Source organism: Schistocerca gregaria, chromosome 3 (genome assembly GCF_023897955.1).
Source record: "Schistocerca gregaria isolate iqSchGreg1 chromosome 3, iqSchGreg1.2, whole genome shotgun sequence".
NCBI lineage: Eukaryota > Metazoa > Arthropoda > Insecta > Orthoptera > Acrididae > Schistocerca > Schistocerca gregaria.
The window spans coordinates 778821418-778841384 of record NC_064922.1 but is presented as its reverse complement, the minus strand read 5'-3'; the positions used below and the strand labels follow the sequence as shown (position 1 = coordinate 778841384).

At 40.8% G+C, this 19967-nt stretch overlaps 1 protein-coding gene across 13 annotated transcripts in view; it reads right to left on the bottom strand.

Annotated features, from left to right (window-relative positions):
- Positions 1–19967, bottom strand: part of LOC126354167 (phospholipid-transporting ATPase IA) — a 627555-nt gene that overhangs the window by 97888 nt on the left and 509700 nt on the right. For all 13 annotated transcript variants that reach the window (XR_007565271.1, XM_050003592.1, XM_050003597.1 and 10 more), the window contains exons 13-16: positions 11466–11603; positions 11221–11373; positions 10906–11103; positions 10550–10708 (exon numbers count right to left, since the gene is read on the bottom strand). Coding sequence is in view for 12 of the 13 variants with exons in the window: in XM_050003592.1 (XP_049859549.1) it covers positions 10550–10708; positions 10906–11103; positions 11221–11373; positions 11466–11603 (648 nt within the window). In the remaining variant the exon portion in view is untranslated. The remainder of the gene's footprint in view (positions 1–10549; positions 10709–10905; positions 11104–11220; positions 11374–11465; positions 11604–19967) is intronic.

Here is a 19967-nt window from a genome sequence, read left to right as displayed (position 1 = left end):
CAGTGTAGTGGGTGATGGTGGTGGTGGTGGTGGTGGTGGTCGTATCACTCATGGAAAAATTGGTGTTAGAGCTGCACCTTTTTTTAGACTGAAGTCAGCTGATAGGTATTCCTGCTTAAAGGAAGTGCCTCTAACTAAGGGCTCACCTCCAGAGGATGTAATGTTTCCAAGTAGAGAAGGAATTAGCATATTTCATCAAAGTATAAGAGGTATTGTAGATAAAGTTAGTGAACTGTTAATAGATGCTAACTCTGAAATTATTGGTATATCTGAGCACCACTTAAATAATTTGATAATTCAGAGGCTCCCTTTACCAGGCTACAGATTAGCTGGTTGTTTCTCAAGGAGTTCCTTGTGGGGTGGGGGAGTGGCTCTGTACGTAAAAAACAGTATTTCATTTGACTCCATAGACGTATCACGACACTGCACTGAACAGATATTTGAAAGTTGTGCAGCATTAGTTGAATTTAGTGCAACTAATCTTCTAATTGCTGTTGTTTATAGGTCCCCTAACTCCGACATCAGAGCATTTTTGCTTAAGCTAGATAGGGTTCTTGATTCACTTTGCAGAAAGTAGTTCTATGTGGTGACTTCAATATTAATTTTGTACATGATTGTGCAAGAAAAAAGATGTAGGTAGATCTCCTAAATTCATATGATTTGATGCAAACTGTGTTTTTTCCAACTAGGGTGCAGGGGAACAGTAGCACAGTCATAGGCAATATTTTTATTCATTCTTCATTACTAGATGGGCATTCTGTTAGGAAAAGGGTGAATGGCCTTTCAGACCATGATGCACAAATTTTAACACTAAAAGGTTTCTGTACTCTAACCAATGTCGTATTTAATTACAAACTACGTAGGAAAGTTAATCCAACAGCAATAGAGAGTTTTTCAAAACTTATTAAGAAACAAGAGTGGCAAGATGTTTATAGTGCTGATAATATAGATTATAAATACAATGCTTTCCATAACACGTTTCTCATGCTCTTTGAGAGTTGTTTTCCATTAGAACATTCTAAACGGGGTACTAGCAGTAATGAACAGCACGGTTGGCTGACTGATGGGATAAGAATATCATGTAGAACAAAGCGGGAATTATATCAAAATGTTAGAAGTAGTCACAATCAAGCTACAGTAGCCCATTACAAACAGTATTGTAAGGAAAGACTTACCTTAGGGGGAAAAAAGGATAGGTGCTTGTGTCTGTGTATGTATGGCTGGATGTGTGTGTGTGTGTGTGTGTGTGTGTGTGTGTGTGTGTGTGTGTGTGTGTGGGCGCGCGCACGCGCTCGAGTATATACCTATCCTTTTTTCCCCCCTAAGGTAAGTCTTTCCGCTCCCGGGATTGGAATGACTCCTTACCCTCTCCCTTAAAACCCACATTCTTTCATCTTTCCTTTTCCTTCCCTCTTTCCTGACGAAGCAGCCGCCGGTTGCGAAAGCTCAAAATTTTCGTGTGTGTGTGTGTGTGTGTGTGTGTGTGTGTGTGTGTTATTTTATTGTGCCTATCTACCGGCGCTTTCCCGCTTGGTAAGTCTTGGAATCTTTGTTTTTAATATATATACTTCTTTGTGTTACAGACAAGAGGGAGACTGAGACAAATCATTGAAGACTAAGGACTCTCATGGTTATGATGGAGTGTCTAGTAGAATATTAAAGTACTGTGCTGCACATGTTAGCCCTGTATTTAGCCATATTTGTAATTTTTCCTTTAGGAATGGTCAGTTTCCTGAGCGATTAAAGTACTCAGTAGTTCAAATGGTTCTGAGCACTATGGGACTTAACATCTATGGTCATCAGTCCCCTAGAACTTAGAACTACTTAAACCTAACCAACCTAAGGACATCACACAAACACCCAGCACTCAGTAGTAAAGCCACTTCATAAAAAGAGAGAAAGGGATAATATAGATAATTTTAGACCTATTTCTATGCCATCAGTGTTTGCAAAAGTTATCGAAAAGGCTGTGTATGTAAGGTTAATTGATCATTTTATATCACACAATTTGCTATCAAATGTACAGTTCCGGTTTAGAAGTCATTTGACAACTGATAATGCTATATTCTTTTTTCTCTGTGAGGTACTGGATGGGCTAAACAAAAAGTTTTGAACGATTGGCGTATTTTTTGATGTAACAAAGGCATTTGACTATGTTGATCACACAATATTGCTCCAGAAGTTGGACCATTACGGAATAAGGGGAGTAGCTCACAATTGGTTCACCTCTTACTTTAGCAACAGGCAGCAAAAGGTCATTATTCACAATGTTGATAACGACTGTGATGTGGGATCTGAGTGGGGTACTGTCAAGTGGGGGGTGCCCCAGGGCTCAGTGTTGGGGCCGCTCCCGTTCCTTATTTATACAAATGATATGCCCTCTAGTATTATGGGTAACTCTAAAATATTTCTGTTTGCTGATGACACTAGCTTGGTAGTAAAGGATGTGGTGTGCAACATTGATTCAGTTTCAAGTAGAGCAGTACATGACCTCAGTTCATGGCTTGTAGAAAATAAACCAACGTTAAATCACAGTAAGACTCGGTTTTTACAGTTCCTAACACATAACAAAACCTGACGTTTTAATCTCACAGAACGGGCATATGATTAGTGAAACTTAACAGTTCAAATTCCTAGGTGTTCAGATAGATAGTAAGCTGTTGAGGAAAGCACACGTTCAGGATTTTGTTCAAAGACTTAATACTGCTATTTCCACTATTCGAACGGTATCGCAAGTGAGTGATATTTTGACACATAAATTAGTCTACTTTGGTTATTTTCATTCACTTATGTCATATGGTATTATGTTTTGGGGTAACTCTTCCAATTCTAGAAGGATATTTTTGGCTCAGAAACGGGCGGTTCGGGCAATAAGTGGTGTGAGGCCACGAACCTCTTTTCACGAGTCTGGGTATTCTGACATTGGCCTCTCAATATGTATAATTCTTATTGTCGTTTCTTGTTACCAATATTAGTTTATTTCCAAGAATAAGCAGCTTTCACTCGGTTAATACTCGGCAGAAATCGAACCTCCATTTGGATCAGACTTCCTTAACTCTTGTGCAAAAAGGTGTGCAGTATACTGCTGCATCCATTTTCAATACGCTGCCACTCGAATTCAAAAACCTTAGCAGTAATCGACGCGCTTTCAAATTGAAACTGAAGAGTTTCCTCATGGGTCACTCCTTCTATCCTGTCGAGGAGTTCCTTGAAAAATTAAGATGATTCTCACTGTATTGCTCATAGTGTTTGCTGAAACTTATGGACTGATTTTCTTTCAGGTCCATGAACATTTATTTTTATCTGTTATTGCTTTTCATGTTGTAAGTTCATGTACTGACACGTTCCATGACCTTGGAGATTTGCTCCTCAATTTGGTCCTACAGAACTTGACATTTAAATAAATAAATAAATAAAGTCATTAGGGGTGGAGAACATGGTATGGACAATGATGGAGCAAAGTGGTCAATCTGGTACTCATCTTAACTGATTTAGGGAACCCAAGGAAAACCTAATTCTGTGTGGTAAGATGAGGACTTGGGTCCTCCTCCTGAACTGAGTCATGTGTATTTACGATAACATCATTTCATTTGATATCACGATATGATGTACTAAACTGATACATGTCATGGCCAACTCTTTCACAGCTACATGATAATTGTATGTAACAATGTCTTTTACTGCTGAGATGTTTTCTCCTGGCACAACTTCATGTGCCTAGCATACTCACCCCTGCATCTATGACTGAAGTGAAGCTGTTTTAGAAACTTCCTACATGACTCAAATATCTACAACAGGGCAAACAATAATCAGCATAGTGTGATTTTTGGTAGATTTACATGGGTTGTGTGCCTTAACTTATTGAAAATGCATGACAGATATCTGGATAACTGCCCTGTATTGTATTGCTGGATAACTGCCCTGTATTGTATTGTATTTTTATTAACTGTGTTGTTTACAAATGCAGTTTATGTTGCGACTCACCGATCATTCAAAGTGATGCCGCGCAATTATACATGTCCTCTACATGCGGCGCTGTCTGCCAGCCATGCAGCAGCCACACCACCTAAGCGGCCAGCCAGCCAGCGGCCACTAGGCTTGGACTCAGTGCTGTTTTGAATATTACCGTGTTCACATGTCTTGCTTTGTCAACTTGCTCTGTGACTTACATGCGTTGTGTCGTTTTTGAAATATGTGTGTTCAACTTGACGTTATAACATGGCTACTTTAGAGCAACTATTGCAACGCTTCTCACATCGGCGATTCGCGATTTTGTCGTGGCATCCAATGCGGGCCGTTCCTCATCATTGTCTATACCTCCTTTTCCTCCTTATGACGAGACAGCAGAAGACCAGTTTGATTACGCAAAATGTCTTCGACAGCACTTCTTGGCATTTCATGTAGCAGATGAACAAACATGTAAGTTTCTGTTCTTTTCATGGATTTCACCGCAAATATATCGCTTGTTGTTGCAATTGGCTCCTTTGAAAACTCCTGCGTCTTTGTCCTTTGCTGAAGTGTGCTGACTTCTGTCCGTCTATTTTCAAAAGCAAGCGCATGTGGTAGACTCTCATGTTGCCTTTTATCCCTGTCAAAACCAACTGAATCAATCCTATCGCGCTTGGGCTGCTGAACTTCACAGCCTCAGTAGAAAGTGTCAATTTGTTACTGAAGTTCACAAAGAATCCTATGCCAATTCCATGGTCTGGGATGCTATTATTCGGTCGGTGCCCGACAGAGAAGTTAGGCAGCATGCCCTTCAGTTGGCAAATCTGACTCTCGATGAAGTCCTATCCATCGCGCAGTCGTTTGAAATTTCTCGAGCCGCTGGAGCGCAAATTGAGGCGTGGAGCGATGTCGGAGAAATACAACCTCTATGCACTATTGATGATGCGTGCGGCGTGTCCCCGCAGGCCTAAGTGGCAGCAGTATGCTCCCAAGCACAGCCTCGGCCTAACCGTAGTAAACAAAACTCTAAGAAACTGCAGCAAAACCCACGGCAACTTCCTTCATGTCCGCATTGTTTTACGAAACATTCATGCGAGGATTGTTCCCAACGTTGGGCCGTGTGTCACAATTGCAAAAAGAAGGGTCATATGTCTTCCGTTTGCAAATTCGACCACATACATGATGTTCATGAATGTGACGCTGATTCTGCTTCTGTGTTGTCTGTCAATTGCACTTCTTCCCTTACAGGGAAGTTATTCCTCACTGTCCAAATCCTTGGTAGGGATGTTCGCACGCAGGTGGATACTGGTTCTGCTGCCACTATTATTAATTCTCAGACATATCTTCAGTTGGGTTCACCATTCCTATCACCTGTCACTTGGAAATTACGGACGTACAATAAACAGAAAATTTCTCTCTTGGGACAATTTAATGCTGAGGTATCTTACAAATCCATCGTTCGCACTGTTCCCATATTTGTGGTTGACCAGAGCAATGCAGAGAATCTTTTTGGTTCCGATGCCTTTCGCATTTTTGGGTTCTCCATAGATGACTCTGTCAATATTGTCTCTGATGCTATTCCTTATGCTCAATTGGATTCCTTGTCGACGACATTTTCGTGCCTTTTTTCTCCTGGGTTAGGCCGTGCAAATGACTTTGAAGCTCATATCACACTCAAACCTACTGCTCGGCCTAAGTTTTTTCGGGCTCGGCCCATTCCTGTGGCCCTTCATGATCGCGTAAAACTGGAGCTGGATCATCTCACTACTTCAGGGGTCTTGCTTCCTGTCACTTCCAGTGAGTAGTCCTCTCCTGTTGTTGTCTTTGCTAAACCCAATGGTGATATTCGTCTCTGTGGCAATTTTAAGGCCACTGTAAATGTGCAATGCCCCATCGACACTTACCCCATGCCTTGACCTGAAGAATTGTTCACTAAACTTTGCGGGACGCCAGTATTTTTCTAAAATTGACCTGTCAGAAGCTTATCATCAACTTCCTCTCGACACTGCTTCCCGGCAGTTTCTGGTCCTTAACACGCCTTTCGGCCTCTATCAATACCAACGATTACCATTCGGGATTGCCAGCACCCCTGCTCTCTTTCAGCGATTCTTGAAACAATTATTGCTCCCTGTCCATGGGTGTATCAATTACATGGACGACATTGTTGTCACTGGTTCCACCACTGAAGAACATCTTCAGAATCTCCGACCACTTTTTCATGTCTTACAGACTGCCGGTCTTAAGTGTAATCTTCAGAAATCACAATTTTTTCAGGCATCTATCACATACTTGGGGTTTCAACTCTCTCGGGATGGTATTCGTCCGCTTCAGCAAACTGTCGCTGCAATTGATGCCCTTCCTCGCCCTACATCTGTTAAGGAACTACAGGCTTTCTTGGGGAAAATAGCATACTATCACAGGTTTTTACCGTCTGTGACTTTAGTGGCTCAGCCGTTGCATAAAAATGTGCCTTTTCACTGGTCCGCATCATGTGATGCGGCTTTCCAAAACTTGAAGACTATGTTAAAACAGGCCCCATGCCTGGCTACTTATTGACCTGCCCAACATCTCGTTCTTGCCACAGACACCTCTCAATATAGGGTTGGTGCAGTCCTTGCGCACCATTTTTCTGACGGTTCTGAACAACCCATTGCTTATGCCTCGAAAACGCTCACGGATGAGCAATGAAAATATTTTCAGATTGAAAAAGAAGCTTTGGCCATTATTTGTGGTCTTCATAAGTTTGGTGTTTTCTCTATGGATCCAAATTTCATATTGTTACGGACCACAAACCACTTGTTTCCTTGTTTCATCCATCAACATTGCTTCCGGTCAAGGCTGCACACCGCCTCCAGCGTTGGGCTCTTTACTTGTCTCGTTTCAATTATGAGATTCATTTCCGGCAAATGGCTCAACATTCAAATGCTGATGCACTGCTTCGCCTTCCCATGGGTCCTGATCTGGTATTCGATAGGTACAAACTTTTGTGTTTCCACCTGGATGTTGCTGAGCAGCAGGTTGTGGACGGGTTCCCCATCACCGGGGACCGGCTGGCGTCTGCTACGAGTTCTGACCCTACCCTCTCCCAGGTTTTACGCTGTATTCAGAAGGGTTGGCCATATCGTCCGTCCACTAAGACTTCTGATCCATTGCAGAACTACTACACTTTGCGTTACTGCCTCACGGCTAGGGATGGTGTTACCCTCCTTTCCACTGAAAATGCTTTGCCGCATGTTGTGGTACCTGGGTCTTTGCATGCTTTGGTCTTGCGCCTCCTTCACCAAGAGAACTGGGGTGTCTCTCGCACAAAATCTTTGGCACGCCGTCATGTGTAGTGGCCCGGCATCGACTCTGAAATCGCACACATGGTCACTGCTTGCGGCCCTTGTGCAGCATAGGCCGCCACCCCGAAGTCATCTGTCACCGTGGCCTTTACCTGAGAAGCCCTGGGAGCACATTCACACTGACTTCACGGGACCTTTTTTAGGTACTTATTGGCAACTAGTATTTGATGCCTACTCTAACTTTCCTTTCATTATCCGTTGCACGTCGCCTACCACCGCGGCAACCACAAGTGCTCTCGCCCGCATTTTCTCTTTGGGAGGCCTTCCCTCTACTCTCGTTACTGATAATGGTCCGCAATTTGCCGCTTCCGAATCTGTGGATTTTTGTGTTCGTCACGGTGTCATGCATGTCACGGACCCTCCATTCCATCCACAATCAAACGGTGAGGCTGAATGACTGGTCCGCACATTTAAGGCTCAGATGAGGAAACTCCTGACTTCTCTGCTGCTGATGATGCACTTCTACAATTTATGGCTTCTTACCGTTTCATCCCCATGGGGGCCACAGCCCAGCTGAGCTTTTACATGGCCGACAGCCCTGCACACTACTTCATCTTCTGTGGCCTTCCACCTCATGGCCGCGGGTGCCTTCACTTGGCCGATTCACCAACGGCGACCTTGTATGGGTACAGGGATATGGCAGGCGGCCAAAATGGAATCCTGGCCGCAACTTATGACACCATGGCCGATGCCTGTATGAAATCCAGATGGACAAGGGTGTTGCAGTGAGTCATTCAGACCAGCTTCGGCCTCGTGTGCCAGCAACGCTTGTTCCGGATGCCGCTACACCACCTTCGGCTCTCCCTGACGTTCGAGATCTTGGCATCTCTCATTTCTCACTACGCAGCCCTCTCACCATCGTCTCGGTCCCAGCAGGAGATGTGCCCATGCAGGAACCGGATGACCATCATCTGTCGGAGCAACTCTAATCACCTCCTTCTCCTACGGACGCCGACACATCACCCATGTCTCCTGTTATAACAACCGGACATGCCGCTACAAGCAGATCGGTGCATGGGGCCTCAACAGATTTGAGCCCTATGTCTCCTGTCATCTCGACCCGTTATCATCGGGGACATCTCCGTCCATACGGGAAGGCTCCTCCTCGAGACTTTACGGCCAGTCAAACCACGCCTATGGACGTTAGCAATCTACAAGCCACCTCCATCAAGACCAGTGCAAAAACTTCAAAGGGGGGGAAAAGTGTTGTGACTCGTCGATCATTCAAACTGCTGCCGCGCAACTACGCGCATCCTCTACATGCGGCGCTGTCTGCCAGCCATGCATCAGCCACGCCACCTAAGCGGCCAGCCAGCCAGCGGCCGCTAGACTTCGACTCAGTGCTGATTTGAATGTTACCGTGTTCACATGTCTTGCTTTGTCAACTTGCTCTGTGACTTACATGTGTTGTGTCGTTTTTGAAATATATGTGTTCAACTTGACGTTATACCAGTTTATGCTCGCAGTTTTGATATCATTGGGCTCTCCAATACAGAGTGGAAAATTCATTCTGGAATTTGTTTGTTTACAAGTTCGTGAAGTACTAGAACACACTGTAATCCCTGAGCCATAGTTTCTTAGCAGGTAGCTATATGGGGCCACTAATAATTATCAGTTTGAAAAAAAATAAAGTTACATAATTCATTTATTGCTTGTTTGTGAGTACATGTCTGCTGTCCCAGTATATATTGTAATCCCTGTGCCACAGTACTGCTGCTTGTTGCGAGGAGTCAATACAAAACAGTACAGACCATTACCACTTTATCAGTGGGTCGTGCCATTTGCTACGGATTCCTCTAGCAACAAGCAACAGAGCTGTGGCACAGGGATTTCATTGTGTACCAGGACTGCAGACATATACCTCCAAACAAACAAATAAAAATTAATTATGTAACTTTACTCTTTATACAATAATTAAAATGTTATGACTATCCCTCACACATTTCCAGATTCTATTATTGTTAGCTACTGATCTGGTATTCATAACTTCACAACTTGTGATTTCAAGATTTCTCATTACTTACAAGGGCTTGCTGAAAAGTAATGCATCCAAATTTTTAATGTTAAAACTCTTAAAACTTCAAATAAAACAAACATTATTAACATTCTGCATCTTTATTCTTCATTTATACATATTTGCAGCCCTCCGTCACTGGAAGGCTCCTCGTTGTAACATGTAACTCGGCAGTGTGTAATGTAACTATTTCAGTGTATGAGTAACAGTGTTCTGTAATTGAATTCAAAGAGCTCGTCCACATGTGGAGCACCCTCTCCTTCAGCATGGCAATGCAAGACCACACAAGTGCTGCGAGATCTGACATCACTGTCATTGATCATTCTCCATGCATTTCCAATGTGGCCCCATCTGATTTTCATCCATATCCAAAAAGTAAAGAACACCTTTGGGGAATTCACTCTGATAGACTGAAGTGTTAAGTGGTGTTAGCAAAGGTGAGTGTGTGGCTCTGTCAACGAAGTCAGATTCTACAGTGATGGTATCAACAAAGTAGTCTCCTGCTATGAAAAATGTGTTTGTTCCCAGGGGGACTATGTTGAGAAATAAATACGGAGACATGAAGAATAATCATGTTTTTTTTTTTTTATTTAAAAAGCTTTACGAGTTTTCAAATACAAAATTCAGAGGCATTACTTTTCAGCACACTTGTATACTGCTTAAATTAATAAGGTTTTTTATCTTTATTCTCTAACATTCCATTTTATTAATGTATTCTAAGTCTCCCTTCTACGACAACCATCCCCTATGCACAAATGTTATGCTTCTTTCTTATCTCACTATCATTATATTTACAAAAATACACACCAGTGCCAATTACTGGTTTTATGAACATAAGCATTTTTGGAATCTCATAATAAAAAAGGTAACATTTACCAAGCTCTTTTCTTTCTTTTGTCGGTGAGCTATGTAAAATCATTAAACATATTGTGTATTCTTACTAAATGCTATTCTGTCATTTCACACTTGACATCTTTTATTGTTACAAACTTTACACATTATTTTCTTCACAAGTGAATGAATGATTAGACACATATTTTCATTGTAACTGGGTATGTCACAGCATAAATGAAGTGTGTGTTTGTGTGTGTGTGCGCGCGCGTGCATGCGTGCGTGCGCGTGCACGTGTATGCGTGTGCGTGCGTGCGTGCTTGCGTGTGTGTGCGCGCTGAAAAATAGGAATAGATAAAGGCAAAGTAGTGTAAGAAAGTGATCCAAATTTTAGAAAGGTAATGAAACTAACCTGTGCTATTGAGTAATCAGATGCGCATGCTGCTTGGAGACCTTCAACTCCTGAGATTCCAACTCCAACATGAGCTTTTTGGATCATAGCAACATCATTTGCACCATCTCCTATAGCCAGTGTAATACTTTTCGTATGTGATGTAACAAGTTCCACAACCTGACAAAAATAAAGATTGATTTTTAATCAAATTATACTGGGTTAAAATGACAATGTTCGAATTTGTAAAGTACAGGTGAGAGAGCTAAAACAATTGTTACTAAATAAGAGTACTACAATATCCTATGTAAAAAATCAGTTTCTCGGAATTAATCTTTTACAACAACTTAATATTTCCTGCAATTATTATTACGAACCTCAGCCTTCTGCATTGGGGAGACACGGCAGCAGATAACCACATTGCAACTGACACAGAGGTCAAGAAAATCCCTTCTGACATCACAACTGAGGGCATATTTTAGAGTTTTCCCATCAATAACAAGAGCAACATCATTTGATTTGCCCAACTGGTCACCAAATTCTGAACTATGGCGTGCTATCGTTTCTCGTGTACTCTAAAAGAAATGATAAATAGCTTTCAACAAAAAATAAAGTGTTATGGAAATTTACAAATTTGCTTAAATTCTAATAAGTAACAGTTGTATTAAAATTTAAAAGTCATATAAACTTACATCGAGGCTATCTTCATTCAGTATCAGTAGTGGTGTTCCATGAACTATCAGCTTACATGAATAGCCAATATTAATAGCAGTTTCTTGTTTATCCCCCGTCAATACCCAAACACGTATATCAGCTTTAATGAGAGCTGCTATTGTTTCAGGCACCTAAGAAAAAACTTTTGAGTAAGTTTTAAGTTGGTACTGTTGAGCCCAGAACAGTTTTGTTGATTCAAGACACCACTATTTACAGATTTTACCTGATCTTGTAATTTGTCTTCTATAGCAGTTGCTCCCAGAAGTGTTAGATTATTTTCTATTAAGTTTGCTGCATCTTCTAATTTCCTCTCCCGATATTGCATTGAAGTGCTTGCTTTATGGTAAGTGTTTTTCCATTCCTTCAATTAAATATACAATTTATAAAAGGAATCAAACAATGGAAACTCTAGGTATGAATATCACTAATGTAGGAAAATACAGGTTGCTACTTACTATAAAGATAACAAGATAAGTTGCAGACAGGCACAATTAAAAGACACTTACAACGTATAACCTTCCAGCCACATCCTTCATCGGAAAAAGAGAAACACATACCAATCATTCATACAAGCAAGCACACCTCACACACACATGACCGCCCACTCAGGCAGCTTGGGACAGGAGGTGAATTACAGTATAGATGACTGACACAGTAAAAGAAAAAAAAATCTCTTCCTAGCTTTAGGAAATGTTACCTCCTTTGTAAAGAAGGAAAGTGGGATAGATTTTGGACGGTTGGGAAGAAGGGCAGGCCACTCACACCCCAAGATGAGCTGGACCTACCTGATGTGAGGGTCTTACCTCACCTCCCTTATTCTCACATCAACTCCGTCTCTTCCTGGGGTTTGAGTGACTCATCCCTCCTTCTCAGCCTTATGAAATGTATCCCTATTTCCTCCCAGACAAAGGAACTAACAGTATCACAGCTGGGAATATATGTTTTTTACTTTTAATGTGTCTGTCAGCATTACTATAATTACTGTCTCCTTGTTATTTTACAGTTTATGAAAGTGAATTCTCATTTTCATTTTTTTCTTTGCTGCTACAAATACTTTGTTGACAGTATCTGTGGCATTATGTCCTCTGTTGACATCAACATTACCATTAGACATAACCACTGAACTGTACTGTACTAATTTGGTCATGTACTACACACTCCTGAATTTCTAATTGCACATTAGCATGCTAAGTTACTAAATTTATGTCTTCATCAACAATGTAAAGTTGCACTGTGGTTCAGACTCAACATTAAACTGTAGAATTCCAAAACTGATGAGTAATTCAGTTCAAAGGTCAAAAGAAGCAAAGGCCTATCACGTCAGATAAGACCATTCCTAGCGAAGCATTATGGTGTTCAAAACAACCTTCAGGTTACGGATTACTTTATGTTTTACATCACTCAAACTATATATCATCTAGTATTTACCTTAGGTTTTTCGAACATGATATATCAATTTCATTTTGTGCTGTAATATATTTACAGTAAACGCATTAATGACTCCCTTACTGATTCTAAATTACACACATTGCAATCAAGAATTAAACTCTATGCAAGATCGTATGCATATTCTTCTGGATTTGTGTATGCAAGATGTAGCTGCTCTCAGATGGGATCAAAACAATTTTCTTGCAAAATTTTATGTTTTGAGTACAAAGAACAAAGCATGATAGCTGAACATTAACTGCTGTTGCCACTGATTCACAACAGTGCCCAAAACTGTTTTATCACTTTGTTAACACTGGTCCAACATATGGATAAATCCCCATCCTCTCTACAAGGAGTAGTCATGATGTTTCAGTTGTCACCATGAAAAAATAAAGTTACATAATTTTTTTTTGTTTGCTGGTACACTTAACAGCAAAAAAACTAACCCATTGTAGACAAAAGGCAGAAAAATTACATCATTTGACAGCAGCAGTATAAAAACCAGGCTGTGGTGTGACATCAGACAAAAGAAGTGGGTTATTGATTGAAGAACTGTGAGATACCTAATGCTCACTCTGTATTCACTCATGCCCCACATACTAAGGATTGCTTACTTTACGAAACAGACCACTGGCCTCACAATGTTAGAGTTCCAGTGACAGCATCTGGATATCAACAGATATGAGGCACAAAGGCAATAAAAGTTTTACAAATGCATTTATAAGGCCTCACTATCTACCGCTCAGGATTAACTAAGAATGTAAGACAAATTTTACCAACAAGTTTTCTTCTCAGGTCACTCATATTTGTCTTTTGAAATGATAATTTTGCATGTTTTAGACTGAAGAAAAAACACACAAAATTACCTATGATGAGCATATAGACTCAAGAGTTCAAGGAAACTTCTCATGTCTGTCTCTTTCATGGCAGAATGGACAGCGGAATGGAGTTGTAATCTGAAGGTGCAAAGTTCAAAGGTAGGTATAATGATGATGTAAATAAAATAGAAAGAAACTTCCACATGGGAAAAATATATTAAAAACAAAGATTCCAAGACTTACCAAGCGGGAAAGCGCCGGCAGACAGGCACAATGAACAAAACACACAAACACACACACAGAATTACTAGCTTTCGTAACCGATGATTGCTTCTTCAGGAAGGAGAGGGAAAGACGAAAGGATGTGGGTTTTAAGGGAGAGGGTAAGGAGTCATTCCAATCCCGGGAGCGGAAAGACTTCCCTTATGGGAAAAAAAGGACAGGTGTACACACACACACACACACACACACACACACACACACACACACACACACACATATCTGTGTGTGTGTGTGTGTGTGTGTGTGTGCGCGCGAGTGTACACCTGTCCTTTTTTTTCCCCTAAGGGAAGTCTTTCCGCTCCCGGGACCATCGGTAAATAAAATTTCCATTTGTTTTTTCAACTTTTGTACGAATTCACTAGAAAGAGAAAGATTGTAAAATTTTGGCCAATGATTATCCAAATTATGAAATTGAGTGTGTGAGTAATGAAATACTGATTGTTAGTTTCACTAAAAGTCAAATATTATCCAAGTAACTACAGTTATGGTGCCTTGTGACAGAGAAAATACCCAACCACAAATGCAAGTTTTGGACGGTTATTTACAAAAGTCAGAACTGAACATGAAATCATTGGAACTTAACGTAATGTAAGGAAGCTGGCAAAGAGCTGATAGTAGTATTGCATGATACCATTTTTATCCTTGTCTTGCACGTCAAGGTGAAGCTGGTGATCCTTGACTAAATTATTTCAGTAATGCTCAAGTTTTGGGAGTTGATTCACGTCTGCTGATATATTTTTCGCGTAATGGCACCTTGCTGCACCGGGACTGCATTGAAGCTTGTGGCGAGGACCAGAAGTTGTGAAAGTAAGAAACCATCTATGAAGCGTATTAGGAGTTCTTTCATCATTTAGGGACAAATAAACAACAGAAAAAATATCAGCTGCAATAAACTGCATTTGGTGCCTAAATGTTTAATCTGTTTCGTTCTGATATTATCTAAAACTGTTGCTTTAGCATCTTTCACCTTCTTAATGACCCTGTCAAGTTCTTCCATGGTGATTCCAACTGCGGGGTTGCTACTCTCAATATCTATTTGTCATTCCCTTATAAATAAAACAGAAAGAAACTTCCACATGGGGAAAATATATTAAAAACAAAGATTCCAAGACTTACCAAGCGGGAAAGCGCCGGCAGACAGGCACATGAACAAAACACACAAACACACACACAGAATTACGAGCTTTCGCAACTGGCAGTTGCTTCGTCAGGAAAGAGGGAAGGAGAGGGAAAAATGAAAGGATGTGGGTTTTAAGGGAGAGGGTAAGGAGTCATTCCAATCCCGGGAGCGGAAAGACTTCCCTTAGGGGAAAAAAGGGACAGGTGTACACTCGCACACACACACACATATCCCTCTCCCTTAAAACCCACATCCTTTCATTTTTCCCTCTCCTTCCCTCTTTCCTGACGAAGCAACTGCCAGTTGCGAAAGTTCGTAATTCTGTGTGTGTGTTTGTGTGTTTTGTTCATGTGCCTGTCTGCCGGCGCTTTCCCGCTTGGTAAGTCTTGGAATCTTTGTTTTTAATATATGTCATTCCCTTATGTTATATTTATGAGACCCATAATTTTTCAGTTACACAAGAGCTAATGAGCAACAGTATGAGGAGACATGCTGATGTTCCCAGCACCTATCTCAAAGGCAGTATTCTATCTTTACAATAGCCTCCATGTGTTTTGACTTGTACAAGACATGCCAAACATTATACGGGTTTATATGGAATGATTTTGTTTATCTACCATTAAGCTTTTCAGCTACATTACTCTGTCAGAGGATTTAGCTGAAACAAAGAACAGTGTTTACATAATACAACATTAGATTATGTCCCAGAACATAATTTACATTACACCTGGTCTGGTCTGAAACTGTTGTTTATCACTACCACGGCAAGGTCTCAGTCTGCTAAAGACCAGACCAGATTAAGTTGTATACCTACTTAACAAATTGTTCATTGCCACTCAGCATCTAATCATATTATGCACTCACAAAAAAATTTAATGATTGTCAGCTGAAGAAGAAAAGTGCTGGAATTTCATAAGATTTTCACCTCCAGATTTAAAACATACTGAATACAAGTTACAAGAAGACTTACATTGCAGAGGTTTTCTTAAGATTTCCTTACCAATTTTTGGTCTGGTAGTTTAAAGAATGTGGAAGCCAAGTAATAATCCTCCAGCAAGCTTTGAACCTACAGCTTATACTGCCACTGCTTCAGACAACATTCATATTACCACTACACTAGCAAGCCAGGACTGTGTTCCATGCTTTGTCACTGCTATAGTAATAGCTAGCAAAGATAACCTGTAGTGTACAATATGAGAGCATTTTATTTTTCTATGGATCAACCTCCTTGTGTTCAAAACCATACATATGTTAACCCAATGTCGCACATAACACCTGGCAAGAAAATATCAAATGAATTTAGCACCTGCAGGAAGAGCCTGACAATCACAGAGTTGTCAAGTGTGATATGCAACATTGTCAATTTTAGCAGCCACAGAAACACAAAAAAGTGCCAAAGAAACTGGTATAGGCATGCATATTCAGATAAAGAGGTATGTAAATAGGCAGAATACAGCATTGTAGTCGGCAATGCCTATATAAGACAACAAATATCTGGCACAATTGTTAGAGTGGTTACTGCTGCTAAAATGGCAGGTTGTTAAGATTTAAGTGAGTCTGAACATGGTGTTATTGTCGGCGCACATGCAAAGGGACACAATATCTCCGAGGTACGGATTTTCCTGTGCGACCATTTCACGAGTGTACCATGTACACTACTGGCCATTATAATTGATACACCAAGAAGAAATGCAGATGATAAACAGGTATTCATTGGACAAATATATTATAAAAGAACTGACATGTGATTACATTTTCACGTAATTTGGGTGCATAGATCCTGAGAAATCAGTACCCAGAACACCCACAGCAACGCCTGGGCATTGAGTCAAACAGAGCTTGGACGGCGTGTACAAGTACAGCTGCCCATGCAGCTTCAACAAGATACCACAGTTCATCAAGAGTAGTGACTGGCATATTGTGATGAGCCAATTGCTCTGCCACCATTGACCACATGTTTTCAATTGGTGAGAGATCTGGAGAATGTATTGGACAGGGCAGCAGTCGAACATATTCTGTATCCAGAAAGGCCTGTACAGGACCTTTAAACATGTGGTCGTGCATATTCTGCTAACAGTCATTGGATCTCGACCAACGCGAGCAGCAATGTAGTGATGCGATAAACCGCAATTGCGATAAGCTACAATACAACCTTTATCAAAGTCGGAAATGTGATGCTACGCATTTCTCCTCCTTACACGAGGCATCACAACAACGTTTCACCAGGCAATGCCTGTCAACTGCTGTTTTTGTATGAGAAATCGGTTGGAAACTTTCCTCATGTCAGCACTTTATAGATGTCGCCACCGGCGCAAACCTTGTGTGAATGCTCTGAAAAGCTAATCATTTGCATATCACAGCATCTTCTTCCTGTCGGTTACATTTTGCGCCTGTAGCATGTCACCTTCGTGGTGTAGCAATTTTAATGGCCAGCAGTGTATATCAGAAATCTGGTAAAACATAAATCTCCAACATTGCTGCAGCTGGAGAAAGATCCTGCAAAAACAGGACCAATGATGACTGAAGAGAATCATTCAACATGACAGAAGCGCAAACCTTCTGTAAATTGCTGTACTTTTCAATGTTGGGGCATCAGAAAGTGTCAGTGTGTGAACCATTCAACAAAACATCGTCGATAGGTGCTTTTGGAGATGAAGGCCCGCTCATGTAACCTTGATGACAGAACAACACAAAGTTTTACCCCTGGCCTGGGCCCGTCAACACCGACATTGGACTGTTGATGACTGGAAACATGGTACCTGGCTGGACGACTCTCATTTCCAGCGGATGGATGTTTACAGGTATGGAGACAACCTCATCAGTCCATGGACCCTGCAGGTCACCAAGGGATGTTCACGCTAGTGGAGGCTCTGCAATGGTGTGGGGCATGTGCAGTTGGAGTAATATGGAACCCCTGATATGTCTAGATATGACTTTGACAAGTGAAAGTATGTAAGCATCTTTTCTGTCCTCTCTGCAGTGAGTACGGGGTGTGAGTCATGCTTGGGTAGTTCAGTTGGTAGAGCACTTGCCGGCGAAAGTCAAAGGTCCCGAGTTTGAGTCTCGGTCCGGCACACAGATTTAATCTGCCAGGAAGTTTCATCCACAGAGTAATTCTGTAAGCTGTGAGTCGCTTAAAGCCTTAAATATTTCAAGTGAATTCTGCAAAGAAACAAAGCACAATCTGTGCAATTACCGGGAAAGCACACTGCAAAGGCATATAGACATTAAAACAGGGAGTGTAAAAATGGACACAGTACACTGACAGTATAGTCTTTAAGGAGTCATTCTAAAGTAAAATTCTCATTCAGTGTGTAGTAATCAGAATAACGCAAAGTACATCTACTCATAATGATTACAAATCATTGCTGATACTATGTTCATAAAAGTGAAAATATTCTTATGAACAAACAGTTTAGTTTGTAGTACACTTATGACAGAGAGAGACAGAAATAACAAAAAAATGGCTCTGCGCACTATGGGACTTAACATCTTAGGTAATCAGTCTCCTATAATTTAGAACTACTTAAACCTAACTAACCTAAGGATATCACACAACACCCAGCCATCACGAGGCAGAGAAAATCCCTGACCCCGCCGGGAATCGAACCCGGGAACGCGGGTGTGGAAAGCGAGAACGCTACCGCACGACCACGAGATGCGGGCAAATAACAATAAGAAGTTGATCTAGAGCAAAGGGCTCATTTGCAAAGTAATGCTTCACAGCCAGTGCAGTTTTTTCTTACATTGTTGCCTGATTGTGTGATATTAACTTTTCTAGGCCTTGGGAATCATGAAGGAGTAATTGCTAGAACAGACAAGTGACATCAGCATGGTCAAACATGAAAAGGTCATTGGAAAATCATAAAATGAAATTGAAATATACATCGCTTAACCCTCAACCTCCATCCTGTAACGTCATCAAAAATTGAAGGACAACAAAAAGGCAAGTCAAACAAAATAACATAGTTTACTCCCAGTTTAACCAGCCTCATAACGGTCATTAACTCTCACAGCTAGTTATTTGCTCTCCAGAGCTGCCTTTGCTTAGTTACATCATCTTCTTTTGTCTCCATATGCTATAAGCTGAAGAACAAAACTGCTGATCAGCCAAAGTTCCCTGCATCAAGTCAAGTGTTTCTGCACTACATCAACACTCGCCTTCAGATGTTGCATTTTGGCGATGATATTCAATGCCTACACACAGAAACAGAATTTATTCTTGTAGTCTTTCTACATCTAGAACGAGCTTGACAAATCCCTGTGGGTCCCAAATGTCAGTTTTGATAAATTATTATACTACTGAAATAAATCTGCATCCATTTGGCTGCTAAGACCACTCTTCTATGAGTGAAAACAATGACTCATTGATTCTATGAGTTCTCAGTAACCCATGAAATTTTTAAGATCCCTGCATTTTTGCTGATTGATGCTGTAGCTACAGTTTATTTGCCTTCTTATCACACCGATGGGCCTGTACGCTTGTCCAGACTCCTGTGCCCCCAAAAATAGTTCTCTACATCAAAGCTCAAGTAATTCACTCACTGAAAATATCAGAAAAGATCTCATGAGGTCATAGGAAACCATCACATCAAGTTCAGGACAACTGCTGAAAGTGGACTCCCGTCACTGATGGCTGTGTATAAATCAAAGCATCTAACTTTCCTGTCAACCTCACCCAGTAGCTCGTCAGAATGACAGAAAGAAGTGGGAGGAAAAATTAAAGGTAAATAAATATTAGAAGAAATCTTTTACATATTTTTGGCAGGATGGAGGAGGTACAACAGATGGCAACAGGGATGGGTTTGAAATATCAGAAAATAGCCTTAAAAAGTCACTCATAATTTATTATTTTAAGTATATAGGCAGAGAGCAAGTGAAATAGATATGTAATACACAAAAAATATATTTAAAAAGAATTTATTTCAATAAAAGAATAACTTAAAGGAAAACTAACTCACACTTTATTATCTCATTTTCGATACTTTTCCATTGTCAACTGATTTTCCACATACTCTCAATGCCAGAAAATTGGGCAAAAGAACAAGTAAAGAAAATTAAAATGTTTTCAGTGCTC